Source organism: Zingiber officinale, chromosome 8A (assembly GCF_018446385.1).
Source record: "Zingiber officinale cultivar Zhangliang chromosome 8A, Zo_v1.1, whole genome shotgun sequence".
Classification (NCBI taxonomy): domain Eukaryota; kingdom Viridiplantae; phylum Streptophyta; class Magnoliopsida; order Zingiberales; family Zingiberaceae; genus Zingiber; species Zingiber officinale.
In genome coordinates, this window is record NC_056000.1 from 19,617,225 (window position 1) to 19,638,266 (window position 21,042).

The 21,042-nt window shown below is 36.6% G+C and overlaps 1 protein-coding gene and 1 pseudogene across 1 annotated transcript; one reads left to right on the plus strand and one right to left on the minus strand.

The window, feature by feature from the left end:
* The first annotated feature begins 12,055 nt into the window (after positions 1–12,055).
* LOC122010584 lies at positions 12,056–17,310 on the plus strand (annotated as a pseudogene).
* Positions 17,311–18,551: 1,241 nt separating this feature from the next.
* On the minus strand, positions 18,552–20,727 carry LOC122007806 (transcription factor DIVARICATA-like). The gene is made up of 2 exons (XM_042563332.1): positions 19,873–20,727; positions 18,552–19,327 (listed from the first exon to the last, which is right to left on the minus strand). The coding sequence occupies exons 1-2, from the start codon at positions 20,310–20,312 to the stop codon at positions 18,937–18,939; spliced, it is 831 nt and encodes a 276-aa protein (XP_042419266.1). The 5' UTR covers positions 20,313–20,727; the 3' UTR covers positions 18,552–18,936.
* Between the last annotated feature and the right edge of the window lie 315 nt (positions 20,728–21,042).

Here is a 21,042-nt window from a genome sequence, read left to right on the forward strand (position 1 = left end):
ATATTACAATGACATTTATTAGAGTTGCTCCTTGCTGATAATATATAACTGATAGCTTCTACATTACAAAGAAATTGATTAGAGGTTAAGATTTGTTTATAAAAAAGATTGATTATTGTATAAATAACAGCATGATCTTTTGAAATGAATATAGTAAACTTATTGAATGTAAAATATGTAATCATTCTTGTTCTAGATAGCATAGTCATACATTAGGGAAGAAGAAGAAAATTTTACCATGAAAATTAAAAATTATGTATTACCTCCTTTAACTGGTAGATTACAACACTTGCATGCATTTGTCACAATAACAAGTCACATGAGATAACATCATGAGCATATACACGAAGGAGATATAATGTGTCATCCTTTTAACTCCTCTACATAGAAACATCTTGATATAATAATATTTTTCTCCTTTGTAATAAAACCAAATGAATTTTAGTCATTTAGTTAATCTGGACAACAATATTCATCTTGATAGTCATATTTACATCATATAACAATATTCATCTTGGTCTGTGCTTATTCCAGATTCAAATAATCTAAAAGAGAAGATAGATTTTTTTTTTTTTTTTTTTGCAACCTTTGATTGTCAAGCTAAAAGGACTACGGAATATAGGATCGAAGACTTATAATATTGCAAGTAAAACTAATTTTATCTATCATACTACATTATTATAGACGATTAGTAATTTTTCGGCATACTTAATGCTATCAGGATGAAACATGGCTAGTAAGTTAGCATGTCCATAATGCATGACAAAATCTGATGTATTTTCATTATCTTGCAGTGAGAAGATACATTAATTTGATAATCATCATAAATTTTTACCTTTGGACCACCCTTTAGGCGAAATAAGAAAGAGTTCATAAAAATGAAGTAGTTAGAAAACTTCTGCATAATTAAGTTAGGAGAGGATATTCTTGAAGAAATAGACAACTATAGATTTGAATTAATAACTCAGATAGGTTTTGATGATTTAAATAAATACATTGTTAGGGTGAGTAAATGTAGTCAGAAGAAATGAAGCATATTTTAAGAGTGTCATGTTGAAAATATCTACTCATTCAATAGAATTTAGATGTGATCCATATTAAGAAAAAAAATTTGATAATATTTTTAATATCGTAAAAAAATTACTTGAGAAATTGAAAGAATTAGTTTATAGACCCGAGTAACATCAGAATAAAATAACTAAAAAATTTCTAAAGACTTGTTATATATTGGACAAACTAAGTAGACATTATATAGTTGGTTGCAAGAAATCAAATTCCCTGATATGTATGACTCTAATATGGCTCGGTGCATCAATATGAACAAATTAAAAATATTTGGAATAAAGGATCATCACTATCCCGTATTTAGCACAGACTTAATTCCAATTGCCTTCTATGACATAATTCCTTATAATGTTTGGCAAGCACTCACAGAATTGAGTCTGTTTTTTAAAAAATTAACATCGAGAGTTATTATGACAGCGAAAATGCTTCGGCTAGAAATAGAAATACCTCTTATACTCTGTAAACTTAAGCGCATATTCCCACCTAACTTTTTTGATTTAATGAAATATCTACCAGTTCATTTAACTTATGAAGCACGACTAGCTGGTCCTATGTAGTATAAATGGATGTATGCATTTGAATACTTTTTAGGAGATTGAAGATTAATGTATGTAACAAATCAAAAGTTGAGGGTGTTAGTGTAATTTTCCTAGGTCAAGGTTGACCAAGCTAACTAAGCTTGAATTAACTCAAGCTTGAATCTTGATGTTTGAGTTTTGATATTTGACAATGTATGAAAATTACAGGGGTAATCGTCCATTGGGGAGATTATTGGAGCAATTCTCCTCTGATCAATGTTTGACCAATTGGTGTAAAGAAGAATCAAGTAGGTCAAGGTCGACATGATACTTGACTGGGAAATCCTGACTTGATGTTAGGTAATGGCAAGTTCAATGGGGAGGTTGGCAGATGATGAAAATCCAAGTGGGTCAGTGTTGACCGACACTTGGTTTGGAAACTCCTTGTGAATAAAGCCAGGCAGATGGAAAGTCATGGTGAATGAAGTCAGACAGATGGAAAATCCTGGTGAGTGAAGCCAAAAAGATGGAAAGTCCTGATGAGTGAAGTCAGGTGCTTTACCTTGTGAGTGAAGATAGACAATGAGAAAATCTTGGTGAGTGAAGTCAGGTAAAAGACCTAACGAGTAAATCTAGGCAGTGAGAAAGTCTTGGTGAGTGAAGCCAGACAGTTTAAAAGTCATAGTGAGTGAAGTTAGATAGTAAGGAAGTACTAGTAAATGAAGTCAGGTGTGTGGAAATTTAGGTGGGTCTAGGGTGATTAGACACCTAGTATTTAGAAGTCCAAGTGGGTCATGGAGAACTAGACACTTGGCACGAGACGGTAAGTCCAAGTGAGTCAAGGTTGACTGGACACTTGACACGACTAAAAAAGTCCAAGTGGTCAAAGAATTGACTGGACACTTAGTAACGAAGTCCCAACAGGTCAAGGTTGACCAAATGTTAGGCATGAGCAAGTCCCAACAGGTCACAGTTGATCGGATGTTGGGTTTGAGACAATAGAGTTGAGTTAGTCAATCGATTAGCCTATCAAGTGAGCCAGAGCCCAATCAATCAGTTAATCGATTAGGAGAGCTTGCGAGAAAGGATAGCCCAATCGATCAACAGATCGATTGAGGCTACGCTAATCGATCAGACGGTCAATTGGAGGCAATTCGCGAGAAGAGTACAGTGTGCTCTCCAATTGATCAGCTGATCGATTGGGATACTTTAATTGATCGGTCGACCGATTGGAGCTTATTTTCTCGCGAGATTGTGAGGCAGCCTGAATCGATCAATCAATCGATTCTGGGTTTATCTGTGACAGCACAGAGACGTTCTGAATCAATCGGTCGATCGATTAAAGCCTTCCCAATCGATTGGAATATGACCATTGCTCAAGATGCAGGCTTTGGACTATTGGGATTGTATGGATCTGACGTGACAATCGATTGGGAGCAAGCCTAATCGATTGGAAGCCCTAGATCGCAACAAGATAAAGTCATTGGCGAGGTTCAAAAGCAAAAATTAAGTTCTCATGTTCTCTTCACCGAGCTGACAATTACTCATCGCCGCTTCTTGAAGCATCTTGGAGATAAGTGTTGTTGCACTTCTAAGGTCAAGGGACATCTACAAGCTACATTAGTTCAAGCAAGAAGGAGGCTTTCCTTTGTATTCTTGTATTTATTTCTTGCGTTAAGTTGTATGTTTGTGTGAGTGTTGTAAGAGGTTTCTCCACCAACGATTGTTCCAAAAAGGAGTTTATTTCTTAATGGAGAGTGTGTTGTGTAGATCCTTAGATTAGTCATCTTTTCTTGAGGTGGATACCAAGTAAATGCTTGTGTTAGCATTGTGAGCTTGCTTCGAGTCTATTCCGCTACAAATCATCATCATCGAAGCATGAGAAGCTATTCACTCCCCCCCCCCCCCTTTTTCTAGCTCCAAAGTGTCCCAACAGAGGGGTTAATATATAATGTTTATTCAGTTGAAAAAATATTTTCTTTCTGCTCATATTATTTTATTGATAATGTAAAAATCAAATATCGCAAGTGTGCTCAAACTTCTAATGATATTCAACTTATAGACCAAGAGATGTTTTCTATTTTCAAGTTTCATGTTTATCAATTGGTACATCTATTTGTAGATGATTCAATCAAAAAGAATATCATGCAACAAAATATACATACTTACGAACTGTAATGAGATCAAACTCTACATAAAGTGAGTTAACTTTTATATTCAAATATTATTTATCCCTTTATGTTTATTTATTATGTCATAATTCTTAAAATTACCTTTCTTGATAGCTTATATGAAAATATCTACAACTACAAAATTCATCAATATGTGCAAGTGAAGTAGAGAAAAAGTTAGATACGAAATTTGTATTATGCTTTGAAATCTATGTACTTGAATCATGTACTTATTATAATCTATCGGATTGTACTTATTGTAAGATGGGATGATGAGATGTGATGATGATGTGTGTACTAGTTTTGAGCAAGATGGAATGTGATGGATTTGAACCATATATGTGCTTGTTTTTGTAATGGAAGTGAAGAATGTATTATTTTTTAATCATGTTTTTTTTTAAATATTGCTTTGTTGTTAAACATATGCTTTATTTTAAATGTTTCTTTGTTGATAAATGAGGAGTTGTTATCCTGGATGAGTTTGTGAATATTTAATTTATCCTAATTTGTGAATATTGAATGTATCTGGATGATTTGTAATGTAAACAATACTTTTAAATGTTAAATTAAAATTAAATGTAAATAAGATTTAAATTTCAAAATTAAAAGGTGTACTATTAAAATTTTAGTTAAATTTAACGATTAAATTACAATTATGTCGCAAAGTCCATTAGTGATTAAAAATTTATGGCTATTTATTTTCATCAAACTAGCTGCCTCTTGTAGTGTTTTACTTTGTCCTCAACAACACTGTCGTAAGTGAATATCATTTGCTGAACTAATTCAGCTCCACAAATTGCATGGCTTGCAGGCAACAATAATTACAACTGAGGTACATTATTACTCATTTGCGTATGATAACATAACCTTTCATACTTAATAGGTTGATGAATGATCATATATGACATTGTTATGGATGAAGACGGTGGGAGGTTGATAGATTCGTGGAGAAATCATACCATAGTCTTAAGAGGTTTCAGGAAGGGCATCACATGCCAGGCCAACATAAATAAAGAGATGGGAGGAAGTCATTAAAATGGAGTGAGGAAAGGTAATTGAAGGAGAATGGAGGGAAATGGAGAAATAAATTAATTATATTTCTTTTATTTGGGAAGAAGGGAAGGTTTATTAACGTAATATTATTATCTTACTTGGAAGAAAAGCGAGGAGAATGAAGGTTAAATATATAAAATTATCCTTTTTTAAAAATATTACCAAGGTGCTTCTTAATCTCTCTCGTTGTTTTTCGCCGCTTTGCAATATCTGTCGCTTGAGTCACCTGAGTACACAAAGATATTGTTCAGCATGTTGGCGAGGCGGTGGGACGATTGCATCGCCACCATTGGGTCCATTCGCGATTTGGAGGACAGTGCCAAAAATACGACGATGTTTCTCGTGTGAAAAGAGCACTTTTTGGAGCTACTGGGGTTCAATGATGGATTTTGGATGGCTAGGGACAAGCTATGGCAGCGAATCACCCGACTAAATATGGACCGACAGATAGTTAACAGGCTTGCCTGGGAGCTCATTTCGTCAAAGGGAATTATTGAGGTAAAGGATCCAATCTAGAGGAGATTGGCATTGCTGCTTGATTTATTTGAGGTGTTGCCCTCTTCGATGCGAGTGTTGAGTGGTCTGTTGGAACACCTTGTGGAAATGACAGTTCTCAAGCAGATCGCGTCATGTGTTTACCACAACTCATTTGGCGAGGTCACGCTCTATGAAGAACACAAATGCAACCTAGAACAAATCTCTTCCATTATCAAATGTTGCACTTTATATTTTAGGGTTTATAGGGAGTTTGATCATTCACATCCATGGTGGTCTAACATTTGGATATATCATGAGGACATTTGATTTATCGTAGTGACCCTTTACATGATGAGATTAGACACTTAGCGATATATTTTGCATCCGCTAAAAATAAACTTTAAAATTTATTAGAACCACCATCCATATACGGACACTAACTACATGCATCAACTCATGGGGTAACGAAACAAAATGACGTAGTAGAGTAGCTTAAGAAATCGATAAAATTAGGAGTGAACAAAAGTTTGGTTAAACTAAATAAATTAATTGAATTTTAAAATTCGGTTCGGTTTATTTAAAATTTTGATTTTAAAAAACAGTTAATTTTAATGGGATTTGATTTTAAAATTTCTTATTCGGTTAAATTGAATAGACCAAATAAATTGAATAAGTTTAATTTTTGGACCGAATTAAAATTTTAAATTATAATTTTAAATAGAAATTGGATTTTGTTAAATCTAACTGAATTTTTAAATTATAATTAGAAAATTTTAGTTAATTTAATTTTCGACCGAATTAATCGATATTTTATTAATTTGATGTTTTTTTATTAAAAACTACATCGATTTAGTTAGTTAAAAAAAAATAGATTTGAATTGCTTCAATTGTAACTCAATATTCATCCCAAATTACAACCGACATTCAAACAAAGACACACATGACATTACCCAAACCTTTGCCATCTTACCAAACACATCGATTAACTGATGAAGGCAGAACATTTGTCACAGTAATGTTGCAACTCAATCGTCACTATTCTTTTACCCATTTCTTACATTACTTTTGTCTCAATTCAGAAGAGACAATATATTCCGGGTCAATCCCTTCTCTCCTCTTTTCCCATTTCTTATGTTTTTCTAGGTCTAATTTGAATCGCAAATATGTTGTTTTTTGGGATCCCTAATTCATTTAATAGTCTATAAGATCTGAATATTTTAGCAGTTTGACGTTCTTAACTTGCAATAAGGTAGACAAAATTGTTATCTTTTCTTCATTGATGTCGTTTGGTGTGGGAATGTGTTTATTGTTTAGTCGTTCATCAATCTAGAATCAGGCAATGTAAGAATTGGGAGCGTTTGCTGGTACTTGGAAGATCCAATTTTGGTTTCGTGTAATTAATCATAGATGGTAATGTGGTATGTAAGTATTCTAAAAGGATACAGAGAGAAAAAAACTATAAAATAGATATAGACGTTAGTGTGAGATAGAATACATTCACACTAGCAAAATTAGGATAGAAAGATGCATGAAACAAGGCCATATGCCAAGGTTCACTTTGAACTTCAGTGCGAAAGTACTCTAAATTAAATTTTCGTGCGGTGAAGACGCTGTTGCGATTCAACCGAGGTCGTCAAATCTATATTTTTTCGATGGCTCCTCGGTAAAATATTCTTCCCCTCTCTAAAATAATTTTTTTTGTTGTCTTCTAAATTTTTTTTATATTCTTTATATACAGTAAGAAACGAACAAATACTGGTGCTGGACCCTCCAATGCTAGTACAGACCCTAAGTTTCCCACAGACGAACATAGGATTAAATTTGAGTCCACCATCTATAAGGCCATTAGGACTACCTGCATAGATAGAGTCTTCTTCCTAAGGTCATGTCCCTCTGCCTTAGAGGTTATAGGCCACTACAATTTAAGGAACCTTGTAGAATGTACCAGTCCAATAAACATAAGTCTATGTGCCGAATTTTGCAATAACTTAGTAAAAATAGATGACTTCACCTATACCACTAGGGCAGCAGGCACTGATATCGTATTTTCCCCTACGACTATTAGAGAGTTTTTAGAGTTGCGTCCTTCTACTTGCCCCTTTTTGTGCTATCCTCCGAGGGATCTACCGTTCGACGATCCCTACTCACATATTACTCTCGATACGATGTATTCGTATTTTTTTTGGGGGAGAGATCCCACTGTAACACAGTTTCGGTCAGTAGAACTTAGAGTCCATGACTACGCTCTTTATAGGGTTGTAGTTCTTTGTATTTTACCACTGACCACTCGGGACATCGCTGTGATGCGCCCATTCCATTCATTCCTACTTTATGCCCTGATTCATAGGTTGGAGATTGACATTAGCCTACATATCTTCTCCACCATCACTTACGCAGCCGGATACGTGACTGACAGTCGAGTCCATATGCCATTTGGTCACATTCTGACAGCCTATATGTCCTCACTGCACATTGATGTCACTAGAGGAGACGTTGCCCATATGACCGAGTTCGATGTTATATCCTCTCGGAGCTTCTCCTTAGCCGGCATTCACGTAGATAGAGATGACGGGACTATGACTTGGCGGAGGGGGGCATAGCACCAGCCCGATCCAGACGCACAGATGGACGAGTTCATGCTCGCACTATTTCCGGAGGAAGCCGCACCGGCTCCACCACCACCCCCAGCTCGAGCACCACGACACGCTTCCCGCACTCTAGCCGACCGTATGACCGGACTAGAGAGAGCCATGGCGAGTCTCCAGCAGGAGAACTCCGATTTTCATCGGGACATGCGGCGAGAGGTTGCCGAGTTACGAGCTGCCGGGGACACCCGCCACACTGAGCTGATGACACTTCTTCGATCCTTGGGGTCTGGACCACCCTCTTCATCATCTCAGTAGCTTTAGTGATGACCTACTTCTGTAGCTACACTATTTGTAAAATATTTTTGGAGTTATCTAGTGATATTTCAAACTTACATTGAATATGTTCTTACTCAATAGACTAGGAAATTTAAAAAAAAAAACAAAAACAAAAACAAAAAAAATTCAAAAAATGATTTTATCAACTTGTAGGCTAAACTTGTTTGATTTCAAAAATTTCCATTTTTAGACTTTCAAAAACAGTTTTGGCCTTAGACTAGTCTTACATCCTTAGAAAGCATGTACCCATAGGTTTAGTTCTTGAGCATCTCACCAACACCGTAGGTTTACCTTGCTTGTGGTTGATAAACATAGAAAGGGGTGAGATGCATAGGCCATCTGTCTGGACCTAAGATGCTTATTTCAGTGCATCAGTATCAGTCTGGACGTTAAATACAATTCAAATATTAATCAGATTAAAGTTCATCAGTCAAATCAAACACTGACTGATTATAATTAACTTAATCTGACTAACCAAGTGAAAGCTACTATTTTCTAATAGTTAGTTAGTACCTAATTGGTTAGACAGCTGGTTAGATATCAAATTCAGGGGGAGAAATAAACTACTTTAGTTTTCCAAATTGAATTTTCAACTTAATTTTTAAAATCAAAGTTTAAAAATAATTTGTTTAAAATTGTGAAATTTTTAATCTCACAAACTTTTTACCTATTCTTTGAAAACTGAACTTTTCAAGTAAAGATTTAAACTTAATCTTACTTAAAAAAAAAAAATTGTCCTGAGTCTATCTCTTAAAAAAAAAAAATTTTTACTTAATTTTGACAATTTAATTTGAAAGATAAATTTTACAAAGTTTAGTTTACAAACTAAGCTTCTCAAAATTATTTTCCTTGATTTTGAAAATTGAATCTTGTACACTTAGTGTTGAAAAATAAATTTCAATCAGTTTTGAAAACTAGACTTTTCAAACTTAGTTTTGGAATTTTGGTTTTGAAAACTTATGTTTAAGTAGCATTTCAAAGTTGAAACTTGTTTTGGACCTTATAGACGTATGTTTGAAAATTAACCTATCTAAACTTAGCATTTTTTTTAAAAACTAAAAGCTAATGCTTTAAACAAAATTTCAAAACTTTATACTCCCCCAAGTCAACTTGATCTTCTCTTGGATTTAAAAACACAGTTATTGTTCAAGGCATTATTGTATTTCTCACTGTGTATCTTTACCCTTGTTTTTTGATGAATGCCAAAGGGGGAGGGTTAGGTTGGTTAAGTTAGAGCAACTTAATGCAAACTTGAAAAACTAACTTAAACCTTAAAAATCATGCTTGATTCTTGCATATTTTTTATCACTAACTTAACCAGGTTGTCATTCCATCAAAAAGGGGGAGATTGTTGGTGCGGTTAGCACTAACGGTCTAACTCAGGTTTTGATGAATGACAAATCAGGTTAAGTTAGGTTTGTTGTTGTCTGACACTTTTATCAAGTATGCAGGAAAAGTCCAGCTAGGTCGACGGACTGACCGGATAGCTGGCGAGAAGTCCAGCTAGGTCGACGGGCTGACCGGATAGCTGGCGAGAAGTCCAAGCGGGTCGACGGGCTGACCGGACGCTTGGCGAGAAGTCCAGACGGGTCAACGGGCTGACCGGACGTCTGGCAGGTAAGTGAGGTAAGTCACTGGAGGGGAGTGACTGCGAGGACGCGTTCCCGGGTAGGGAACATTAGGCGTCGATCCGGCTTAGATCCATTTCGGATATCTGAGTCGAGATCGTGACTAGATTCCGGTCTCGGAAAGACGGAATCTAAGTCATACTTTGCTCATCTATAAAACTGTGCTAACATTCTTTGCTGCAGGGTACATTTGCCTCGGACTAACCTTTTCTTGCAGGAGAAGGACTTTCTGGAGAAGAGGGGTCCGGGCGCCCGGAGGGGATCCGGGCGCCCGGAGGTCCGGGCGCCCGGAAGGGATCCGGGCGCCCGGAAGGGATCCGGGCGCCCGGAAGGCAAATTTCATCCAGCCGAGTCGTCGCCACGTGGAGCATCGGGATCCAGGCGTCCGGGACAGCATATAAAAGAAGCCCCAGGCAGGAGCTTCAAAATCATCATTACTGAGAACTCTTCGACTGCTGGTCCTGCTGCTCCACGTTCCTGCGACGCTAACAAAGCTCCGACAAAGTGCTTCTTCGTCTTTTTGGTTAATTTCCTTGTCGGTATTACTTTGTTTCATTAGCATTCCTTGTACTCATTTTGTAATTATATTCGAATTGCTAGTGATTGCCCAACGAAAGTGGTCAAGGACCACGGGCCTTCGAGTAGGAGTCGTCACAGGCTCCGAACGAAGTAAAAACAACTGTGTCTACTTTTCTTTTCCGCTGCGCTTATACTCGATATTTTCGAATCGATATTCCCCCCCCCCCCCCCCCTCTATCGAACCTATCGGTCTTACAGTTGTATGTCTACAGAACTTTAGTCCTAACTATGGTAAGTCTCTTATAATTGGAGATTTAAGTGCACAAAATCTTTAACCATGGTTGAATTCAATATGCACTTCAAGCCATTTGTTTGCATCATCTGATTAGTTTGACTTTGACTTTAGTGGATAATTTATTCATGGGAACAACCAAAAGAAAACTTTTGACCTCGAGGTATATGTTTTAGAATTCTGTTAACAAAGATGTGGTTGGCACATGTTCTTTTTTTATCCTCAAAATGTTCTCATCTTATTGTTGTGCTTTATGGTATGTGATGCTACAGTAAGGAAGAATCCACTTACATGAGTTAATTGTCATGATGTAGATCAAAATTAAGATGGTCAATACTAGGGAAATGGATCATTGGCCGATCGGAGAGACCCTTATCCGATCGACCATCTGAGTAAACAATTATAGTTAATCCGATCGACAGGAGAACAAACTACGCGGACTGGGAACCCTAGCCGAGCAGACCACACGTATGGCTCGAAGAAAAGCGTTGACATTATACACTTAAGGAAGCAATAAAATAATAAAAGAGGTAAAGACGGATAATTAATAAAGAGAAAACTAAATAAAACACTCAATCTATTATTAAATGAGAAGAAGTCAAGACAAAGATATCCTCTACCGATAATCAATATCATTAAACAAGGGAAGATGGAGGGTCACCAGAAAAAGTATAAAAAGGACATGTCAAATATGAAGGGAAGAAAAATCTTGATCCTTGGTACACACTTTTTTCCTCTCTTATTTCTTACTTGAGCGTCGGAGGGTTAACGTCAGGGACCCTTTCTCTAGTTTTGGCTTTGTTTTTTGTAGAGAGCGAGGTCTTCATCCAGTCAGCGGAACTACCACCTCCTCAGCTTTTCAGCTTCGCGCCTTTGGACAAGATCAATATGATATATGAACTATCTTCTTTCTTAGATTTTTGACAGAGCTTCTCATCTAGAAGGTAAAATTTCTTGTCTACCATAATGTGTTAGCGCATAATTGTTTCACCTTAAGCAGTGTTTCATAGCCAAAGGTTGGACACACTGATCTTTGGTTTTCCCCCATTTGAAACTTGTTTGTGTTGCAGTTATGGATTAAAACCTCCAAAATAAGCTTAAGTAGTGAGGTGGTGTCACGCCTTGGACTCTGGTCATTTCTGTAATTCAAGGACGGTTGTCAATCACAAATAGATTTTTTCTTTTTCTTTTACAAGTAGCTTATAAAATTGCCACTAACACGTTCTTTTTTCCTCAATAAACTTTCTGTAGACATCTTATTATTTTGCAAAATTTTACTTCCGTGGAATTGTTCATTTCTCTTGTCTAAATGCAGCTGGCATTGGGCTTGATGTACTGTTTCTGTTTGCCTATTTGGCAAAGTGAAAAGTCACTCACATGGCAACCACTGGTAGTATCTAGTGCTTTGATGACTCCGAAGCAGCATATAGCAATTTTCACCACAGCAAGTCTACCATGGATGACGGGAACTGCTATCAACCCTTTGTTTCGCGCTGCTTACCTGGCCAAGGATTATGAACGCGAGGTCACTCTTTGTAATTCCTTGGCTGCCTTTGAAGGATCAAGTTTTAGTGTATCCAAATAAAATTAGCTTCAATTCACCAAGGGAGCATGAAGCCTATGTTCGTTCGTGGCTCAAAGAGAAGGCTGAAGTTGCCTCAGACTTTAATATTGCTTTCTATCCCGGAAAAGTAAGATACTATGGGCCAATTATGGTGTTACCTACTAAGTATATTTTAATATATTTTCCTGAGCTCTTTGCCATCAGATACAACTAGATTAAGGACTTTCATTAACAAATTATCTTGGTTGCAGACTTTCAAATGCTGTTAAGAATGGACAGATACAAGCCTTTCTGTTGAAATATGCCAATAGTTGGGTTATTCAGATCTACTGCCACAAGGTTAGTGTGCTGAAGCATGTCTCAATTGAAGTTTCTATTCTTATTTTCACACACCTTCAGGGTTTTGCAACGAGCAATAATTTCTGTCAAATTATGTTGTGGATTTATTTTATTCTTTCGTTGGCTGATAGAAAAAAAAATCCCACACCGACAATGTGGAGTAAGTTGTGGTCAACAACATTATGCTTGGATCAACTTTATATTTAAAATCATTACTTTCTACCCTAGTTTTACTTATTTGTGATTATAGGCGCTAAATGGCTGAGATGTGGATTTTCTACAGGGGCGGGCATTATTAGTTTGGTGAGGAAAATCAAAATCAAATGTATTTCAGTTTCAAAAATCCAAACCAAAATTGAACAACTGTCTCGGTTTGGTTTAAAACCAAATCAAAAAATTTTGTTCGGTTTTGGTTTGGTTTACTTTGAAAACGTTAATAAAAAAATAAAAATTTTAAAATAGTGAGTATAGTAAGCCCAAGTCATTTGCCTGTCTTCCATGGTTTGTGGCAATTCACCAAATTTGATGTCAAAACCTTCAGAATATGCTCTTGATTACAAAGGATCGTCACTTTGAAATAGTGAGGAAAAATGCTATTTCTACTTGAAATAGGCTTGCTGAACTTGTACACTAAAAAAAAATTTATTGTCATTTAGAACAAATTTTGCTGAAAATTTATTCTAAAAGCTGAATGGATCTATGATCAAGAGCAGGCAAATAATTATTGTCACTCTGTCGTGAAAACATGCAGTTGACTTTTTCTAGTCAGGTTGTAAGAAAGTATGCATATATTGTTACTGTGTTCATGAAATTGTTGGTTGTTGCCGGATAAGATTTATAAAATGTTTGTAATAAGTTGTTTATCTGGCAGCTGAGATAAGGATATGCCTCTAATGTTATTATAGAATAAGATAAACTGAATACAATAGTAAATTGGCGTGTTTAACACAAATCGACCTTTCAATTTCAGGATAACATTATTTGTAATCATCCACTGGATTTTCTTCTAGGTTGTGAGATTATCAGGTGCCACCCAAGATCGCCCAAGGTCCATCATCTGTAATGTTCATGGTGTAAACCCGAAATTCCTTGAGGTTGGGAAAGTGAAGCATGAGCTAAAACAGAGAGGTCATATCACCTTCTGTAAAGGTGCATACTTCATTGGGAAAATGAAAAATAAACATTGTAACATTGGATCTACCTTTCTAACATTTAACAGATATTTGTAATGTGCCCAGAAAACTAAGATATGTTTAGCACAGAAGTTCGACATTGCAAAAATACAGCGTCATCATTTGGTTTGTTGATATTAACAACATTTCTGAGTTTCTTTGAGAGTTTATAAGGCTTAGTTGTAATCTAGAGGCATTTCAGCTTCTAATAGTGATTGCACATCTCTAAATAGACATTCTTCTCATTTCATTTACATGTGGACAAACAATTTGTTTCGCAAACAAAGACAATATCTAGTGGGATTTTCTTCCCTACGTTGAGATCCCTAAACTCTTGATGATCAATGCAATTCTTCTTTCTTTTGAATAAGCATGTGGCTTTTTATATTTTTAAATATTTTATTTTATAAATTCATGATGGAAAATTATCATCATTTTGGTACAACAGTGAACTGATTGATGCCTTGTGAAAATGACAATGCATGCTTCCAAGTTGCTGACTTGGATGTACCTATTTTTAACTGGTGAATGTTAGTGTGGCAGATAATTGCGTATTAAATTTTTCATAAGAAAATAATTTTTTTAAATTATAATCTTGGATAATCATCTTATTATTTAATTAATAATGTGATTTTTAATGTACAATGAGACGGTTGAGATATGAGGTGCTGTCATATGATGTCTTAGGTCGAAATTCAATATTTTGACCACTTGCACTAATGACTAGTAGTCATCCGTAATTTATTTTCTCCGTATTGATCTAGGGATAGATTGACGGAGGTGCTGGGACGAGCGAATCACTTTTTTACCATAAACATATGATCTTTAATAATTAATTTTGGTGAAAATCAAAATTTGATTACGTTAATTTTTTTCATATTGAAAATAATTTTAAGATTTATTAGTAATTTTTTTTTATTTTTATATAAAAAATATATATTTCTCATTAGTCTCATGTCTTAGGATTGGTAACACCATAAGCGAAGAAATTTTTATAAACACTTAGGGCCGACAATATTAAAAAACATATTTTTTTTTCTATCTTTTAACTTATAGTATTTGTTCTTATCAATTTAATATCTAATAAAAAAATTAAATTAATTTTTATGAGAAGAGTCTATTATAATAGTTTGCTGTTGAGATTGAAAGTGTAATTTATAAATTCGAAGCACTAATTTATTACTATGCATATATTATATTATATATAATATATTTTTTTTTTTTATAAAATGTACTGTTATTTATAAATTCAAATTCTAGATTAAAATAAAGTGAGATAAACTTTGAAGCAACAATGTAATGGTTAGACACTCTAATAAATAATTAAGGGATTTAAAATTTAAGTCTCGAATTTTTCTTAGAGTAAAAAAACAGATCTAAGAATGTTGATCATACTTTTTGATTTATCATGTGAGATCGAATTGATTTATCTAAAGAACCATCTAAATGACCTTTGAAATTAGTAAGTTCAAGAGAGAATATTTGGATTAAAAAAAACAAACAAGTGAGATAAGGTAAATAATGAGTTAGATTGACTACTAGAGCGAAATGTTTGAGCTGAACAAATTGACTTGGTAGGGAATGAACTAGCAAATATGATAGGAGAGAGTGGAGTAGTAGAGTGAATGATATTGATGAGTTAAGTGAATTAAGTTGAATCACTAGATCAAACAATTAGCTTTAGATCAATTAAACAAATATGAAGTCCGATAGTTTGGAAATATCGTATGAGTGAACTAGATGAGTTGAGTAAAATTGGTGAGTTAGCTAGACTGGTCAGGGCGAACCATTTGACAAATTTAGTGGATAGAAAGGGTGGGCACAAAACAAGCTAGTAGATAGGCTAAGCAAACCATATGGACCATTTGGGCTGCGCATCTAGTTTGAGCCAAATGATTTGATCAGATCGTGTAGGATGAATCCATCAAGAACATGTTTGGTTAATCGAAAGAGCTACTAAACAACACACACACATAAAGGAGCACCTTGTATTATTATTCAGTGGACTCTATCTCTTAAAGCACTTTGTTAAAATTGCTACCCATGAAGCAAGACAAGCCTAAAGCAAAGCTATTCCACTCTTTTTATCTAATTCTAATCCTTCACCTTTTTGACCAAATCATCTCCAAAGGCTCAAGAAGCCACTCACCATGAATGTCCACCACGACCAACGAGTGCTCAGTGCCCCTCTGCATCAACACAAAGAAACATGCTCAGCAGAAGAGCAGCAAGGCGCACTCTTTGCGGAGTCCCCGATCGACTCTTAATTTGATGGTGCCAATAATTTAGTTCCAAAAGCCACCCCTGCTTGATTTCCACAGACTAAGGAATAAAGGATAAAAAAAAAAAATCTCTCTTTTTAATTTTTCAGGTCTAATTGTTAGGAATTTCCCTTTTGCACCAAAAGATTTAAGCACAGAAGCATTGAATAAGGCTTGGTCATGTGCGAAAGCAGCCTTGCAAATCTTTGGTGATATCTCTTTAGCTTAGCTACCATCAATCTGTTGAAAAATTTAATCACCAGTTGTATCTGTTTCCACATGTGGAGACTGCAAGCGTAACCTTTTGAAATAAAAACAATATATGAAGAAAAGAAAAATGAATAAAAGGCCTAAAGAAGGACTTTGGCACATCAGTATTCAGCAATTCCTGGCATTCTCTGCACCCACAAAAATCTTGTTGGATCTGGTTGGCAGGAAAGCTGGAATCACGTAGATTTTCAGAAACTGATACTGGAATGTTGAGGATTTGTGATGGTCCAATTGAGTCTCAGAAACCGGATTCGACCGAACTGCACATGGCTTACTTGGCCTCGATCGAGCTTGACTTGCACTCATCCGATGCCCTCATATATAAATGAATCAAGAAATAGACTGCATCATCGATCATCCAAGCAATGATATCTGGGAATGAGTGTCACCTTATTGGCTTATTGATCTACACCCAAAGGTGGCACTGGAGTTGGTGCCTCACAAATACAATGAGAACCTTCTCCAGTTGCAGAAGCATGGAAATTGAAGCTTCCTCAATGGGTTCAGCCTCTGCTTGTTAGATCACACAAAGAAGGAAGATTTCAATGAAGGAATCATAGCTCATGAGCCTTGTGGTTTAACTTTGTATCTGGTGATTTTTCTGATTCCATGGTAATCAGAGGACAAAAGAGTGCTGGAAACAACCATTTTGTCCAATGACCAGGGCACCATCTCCACTACGATGTGCCCTCTTCAAGTGTACCATGAATCAGCCATTTCAAATCAAGTGAGCTAATCTTGTCTCGGCAATTCACTTTAACATTGAGTTTGAGTTTGAGCTGATCTATTTCAAAATGATTAGTCACTCATGAAGAGGGCACGGGTTGCTCAAGAGTCTTTAAAAGGCACATGGAGGTGCTCGAGGAAGACATCTGCTCTTTACTGTTGCATTGTTGCTGATGTGGCTGCGATAGAGAAGAGAAGAATGCAACAACACCTGCGGCTCAAGGAAGCATCCAAAGGGATCGCATTGATCCAGTTATTTCTTTCAGATGCTATGGCAATCAAGATCAAGATTGGATCATGCGATCCATTTGGATCCCTCCTCCAGCCATAACTCATGCCTACCTTGTTCTTCTTCTTCTTCCTCCTGCCCTGATGATTTCTTCTTCAGTTCTTTGCCTTTGCATGCTCTCTTATGAAATTTTGTAATGGATCCATGATTCAGGGGGCTGACTACGGACTACAGTCTACAGAAGGCTAAAAGTTTTGCTGAATTCTACTGGTAAATTTCCTCAAAGATTATATTTCTTTTGAATTTTTTTCCTTCTTCCAAAAATTGAATCTCTTTTTATTTGATTTCTGCAAAGAGCAGAGATTGAGAGAGTTGGGGTTTGAATGATGAGCATGTAATTGCTTCAAAGATTCCTCACAATGCTAAATAAGTTGATTAATCATGCTTATCATATGTTGTCATCCAATGAATGGTAATTTTGGTGGCTAACAGAGATCATTGTTTACAGCACAAACCTAAGAAAAGTAAATGCTAAGGTCTACTTGGCAAATGTGGTCTATCTATTGTCAATGGCTTCGAACCCAGACCAGAGGTTCAGTTCTTAACACGAATGTTCTTGGTAAATAGGTCAAAAATCAGGTTCAACCAGAATGTGTGATTCAATGTGCATCACCTCAAGTGAGAGAGTGAACTTCATTCATTATTTGTGATATTGAGGGAATGAGCTAGTTTGGCAATTTCTGTCTGATTCAAATCTGAACTATTATTACAAAATTATACATATCTCTATAGCTATCTAAATTTAAAATGTAAATTATTTAATTTTTTTGGAATGATATTTCTATAGAAATACAAGTACAAGAACAGAAGAAGATGCCAAGCTAGTGTAATGAGGACTCAGATCCAACTCTAGTTAAAGTAGCCAGCCCGGCAATGGACCACTGGTAAGATAAATGGAATGCCTACAGATGACAGAATCAGTATGGCAAAAATCAATATTGTTAAAGTGGCCAAACTGGCCCATAAGCAAAGCTTCCTTGTAAGAAATGCCCAGTGACTCATCTCCATAAACCTTTTCGTTGACTGCAAGAACCAATAAACAGCAATTTAAGTGAACTTAACTTTTGTGCTTCTCGGCACATTGTAGATCTCTTTCACTTTCATCCTCTAATTGTAGTAAAAGTTGTTACCTGAAGCCCTGCAGTTAGCCAGTTACTACAAGCAACAGAATCATAATAATCTCAGACGAGGAACGAGATTAACCCCAAAAAAACAAGGGGTCTAAAACTGATGACAAATCTCATACAATCCCATTGAGACATCCAGTCTAGAGCCAATTCAGCTGATGGCCAATAAACTAGAAATCATTTTTATTGCATCAAAACATATGGGCTTTTGGCCTTCACAAACTGTTACGGTATATGTATGTCAAACTAGAAAGAGGTGTACTTCTTGCACACATATCATATAGTATTGGAGTGCATAACAGAAAGCACACAGCTAGTGCCTTGCTGCAGGCACAACTTTATTTCTATACTGTATAGTGGCATATTATAAGTAGTGAGGAAGGAGAAGAATAACGGGAAGAAGAAAACCACAAAATCTCCAAAGACTGTGGGCACTCGTTTGCCGCCGTATTGATCATCTCAATCATGAAGTTAATGACTTGGTAGCATTTGGAAAAACAGATTGATGCTATGAAACACAGGACCATGAAGAATGTCACTCCTAGATGCATGAGCTTCTGACTTCTCGTAAGGTTGCTGCTCCATGATGTGTTTGCATGAACTGTCTCCCTTTCATTAACGAACTTAGAATACCAGTTGCTCCATCAGGCTGATTCAAACCTTGGATAGATGAGTAGGAGCTCGGCACTGAGATAAACTGGGTGCTGAGAAAGGGTAGTTGAGATGGAGAAGAAGGCCTGTTATCTGGCAAATTGGCAGTAGTAATGTCATGTATGCTGGATCTTCTCTTATCTTTGCCACCTGAATTTAGTCTGATGAAGTATTTCTGGGCATGACTAGCAACTTGAGTAGGGTTCCTAGTAATCACAAAATTCCTAGAGATATTTCTCCAATCCCCTTTACCGTATTTTCTAAGTCCAAGTAGGAATCGCCTGCAAAAAGTACCAATTGAGCACTTAGTTAGCATGTTAAAGATTGATTATCCAGTAATCTATCCTCAATGATAAGTTTTACTAGGAAGAACCCAATTAGAGATGTATGGTTTAACATCCTCATCCCATATAAAAATCAAGTTGGATTAAACTTCAGCCATGGGCACTATGCAATGGTTTGAACAAAAAAAAGGCTGTAATAAGGGTGAACAACAGAAGAATAACAGTAGAACATGACTCAAAAGTCATTCTCCCATATCATGGTAAAGATTCGATTAAAAAAAAAAAAAAACTACCACTAGTAAAAGCTTAAGCAGGCCCATTTAGATTTATCATTTAAAATACCGAAAAGGAGGGAAATTGTAAGATTCCAGAACCAAACTAACTCAGTTCAAGCACCAGCAATCATAAACTACATCAGTTACAAAGTAGAATTAGATGTAAGCCAAACAAGTATCTAAATCATGCACCAACTCCATAGCCAACAATATTATATCGATTCAAAGTTTGCGAAACTGAATGAACATAGTATCTAAGTGACATACTTGTGCTCTTCCTCAGTCCAGGGGATTCCTTTTTTTCTTTCTTGATCTGATGCACACGACGCCCCTGACCTCTTCCTACCGATGCAGAAAGGTTGTGTCATAGCTTCAAAGCCGCAATTGTCATCCCATTCCCGAGAAAATGAAGAAGGGTCATATCCAGGACACGGAAACCGTCCAGCTTCTATCTTGCTCACATCCTCCAACAAATTACGGTAATGACTTTCCACGTCCCTGGCGGTCTTGCCCGGGATATACGCCGCCACCTTCTCCCAGCGGTCAGGGGTGTCTCTGTCGAACTCGGCCAGAGCATTCTCAAAGAGCTTGTTCTCCTCCCGCGTCCAGTTTCCAGTCACGGCCCCGCCCCAGTTCCTTTTCTCTCCAAGGAGCCAACTTGATCTGGGGAAGCACTGTATCGAAGGAGGAAGAAATCTCGCCATCATCTCCCAGATTCGCCGCTCGAACTTATAAATGGGAGAAGAAAAAAAATCTAACGGGATATATTCCCCGATCGAGGTGTACGGTCACAAAGTGGCCAAAGCATCAATTTTTGTGGTTCCAAAATAAGATCTGCCCCCTAGAAGAAATCAGAACCTGGAGATTAGGTTTCGGAGAAACCAGACCTGGAGATTAAGTCATGGAGCCGCCCCCTAGAATTCGCAAGAAGCCAGCGTCGTCTTCTTCACTGACCTTGGTTGGAGGAACTGGGGAGATGAAGGGAAAAAAGGGAGGAGAGGTGCGAGAAGAGGAAGAGTGATGAAGGAGAGAAGATCTACATCGCCATGGATGGATGAAGCACAACACTTCACCCTTTGCCACCAGATGATGCCCTTTTCCAGTGCTCTCCCTGAGATATGAAACGGAAAGCCACGAGAGGCAAAGGGCAAAGGTGCGCTGTGATTGGTTCTTGGTGGAGATTGGGGTCCACACCATTTCAACATGGATTGCTCCAAGCGTGATTACGAAATTATGGTCCTAAGTCGATTTAGTGGTTGTGACATAGGATTTTACAACATAAAATTATAAGGTCGAATTCAACGTATGTGAGCATATTTTCTTCCCGCCTCAATCACAAATTATATGCATTAAATAATTAATAGTCATTCGTGATTTATCTCTTTCGTATTGACATAAAAACAGATTGACGAGTACGCTAGGATGAGTAAATCATCT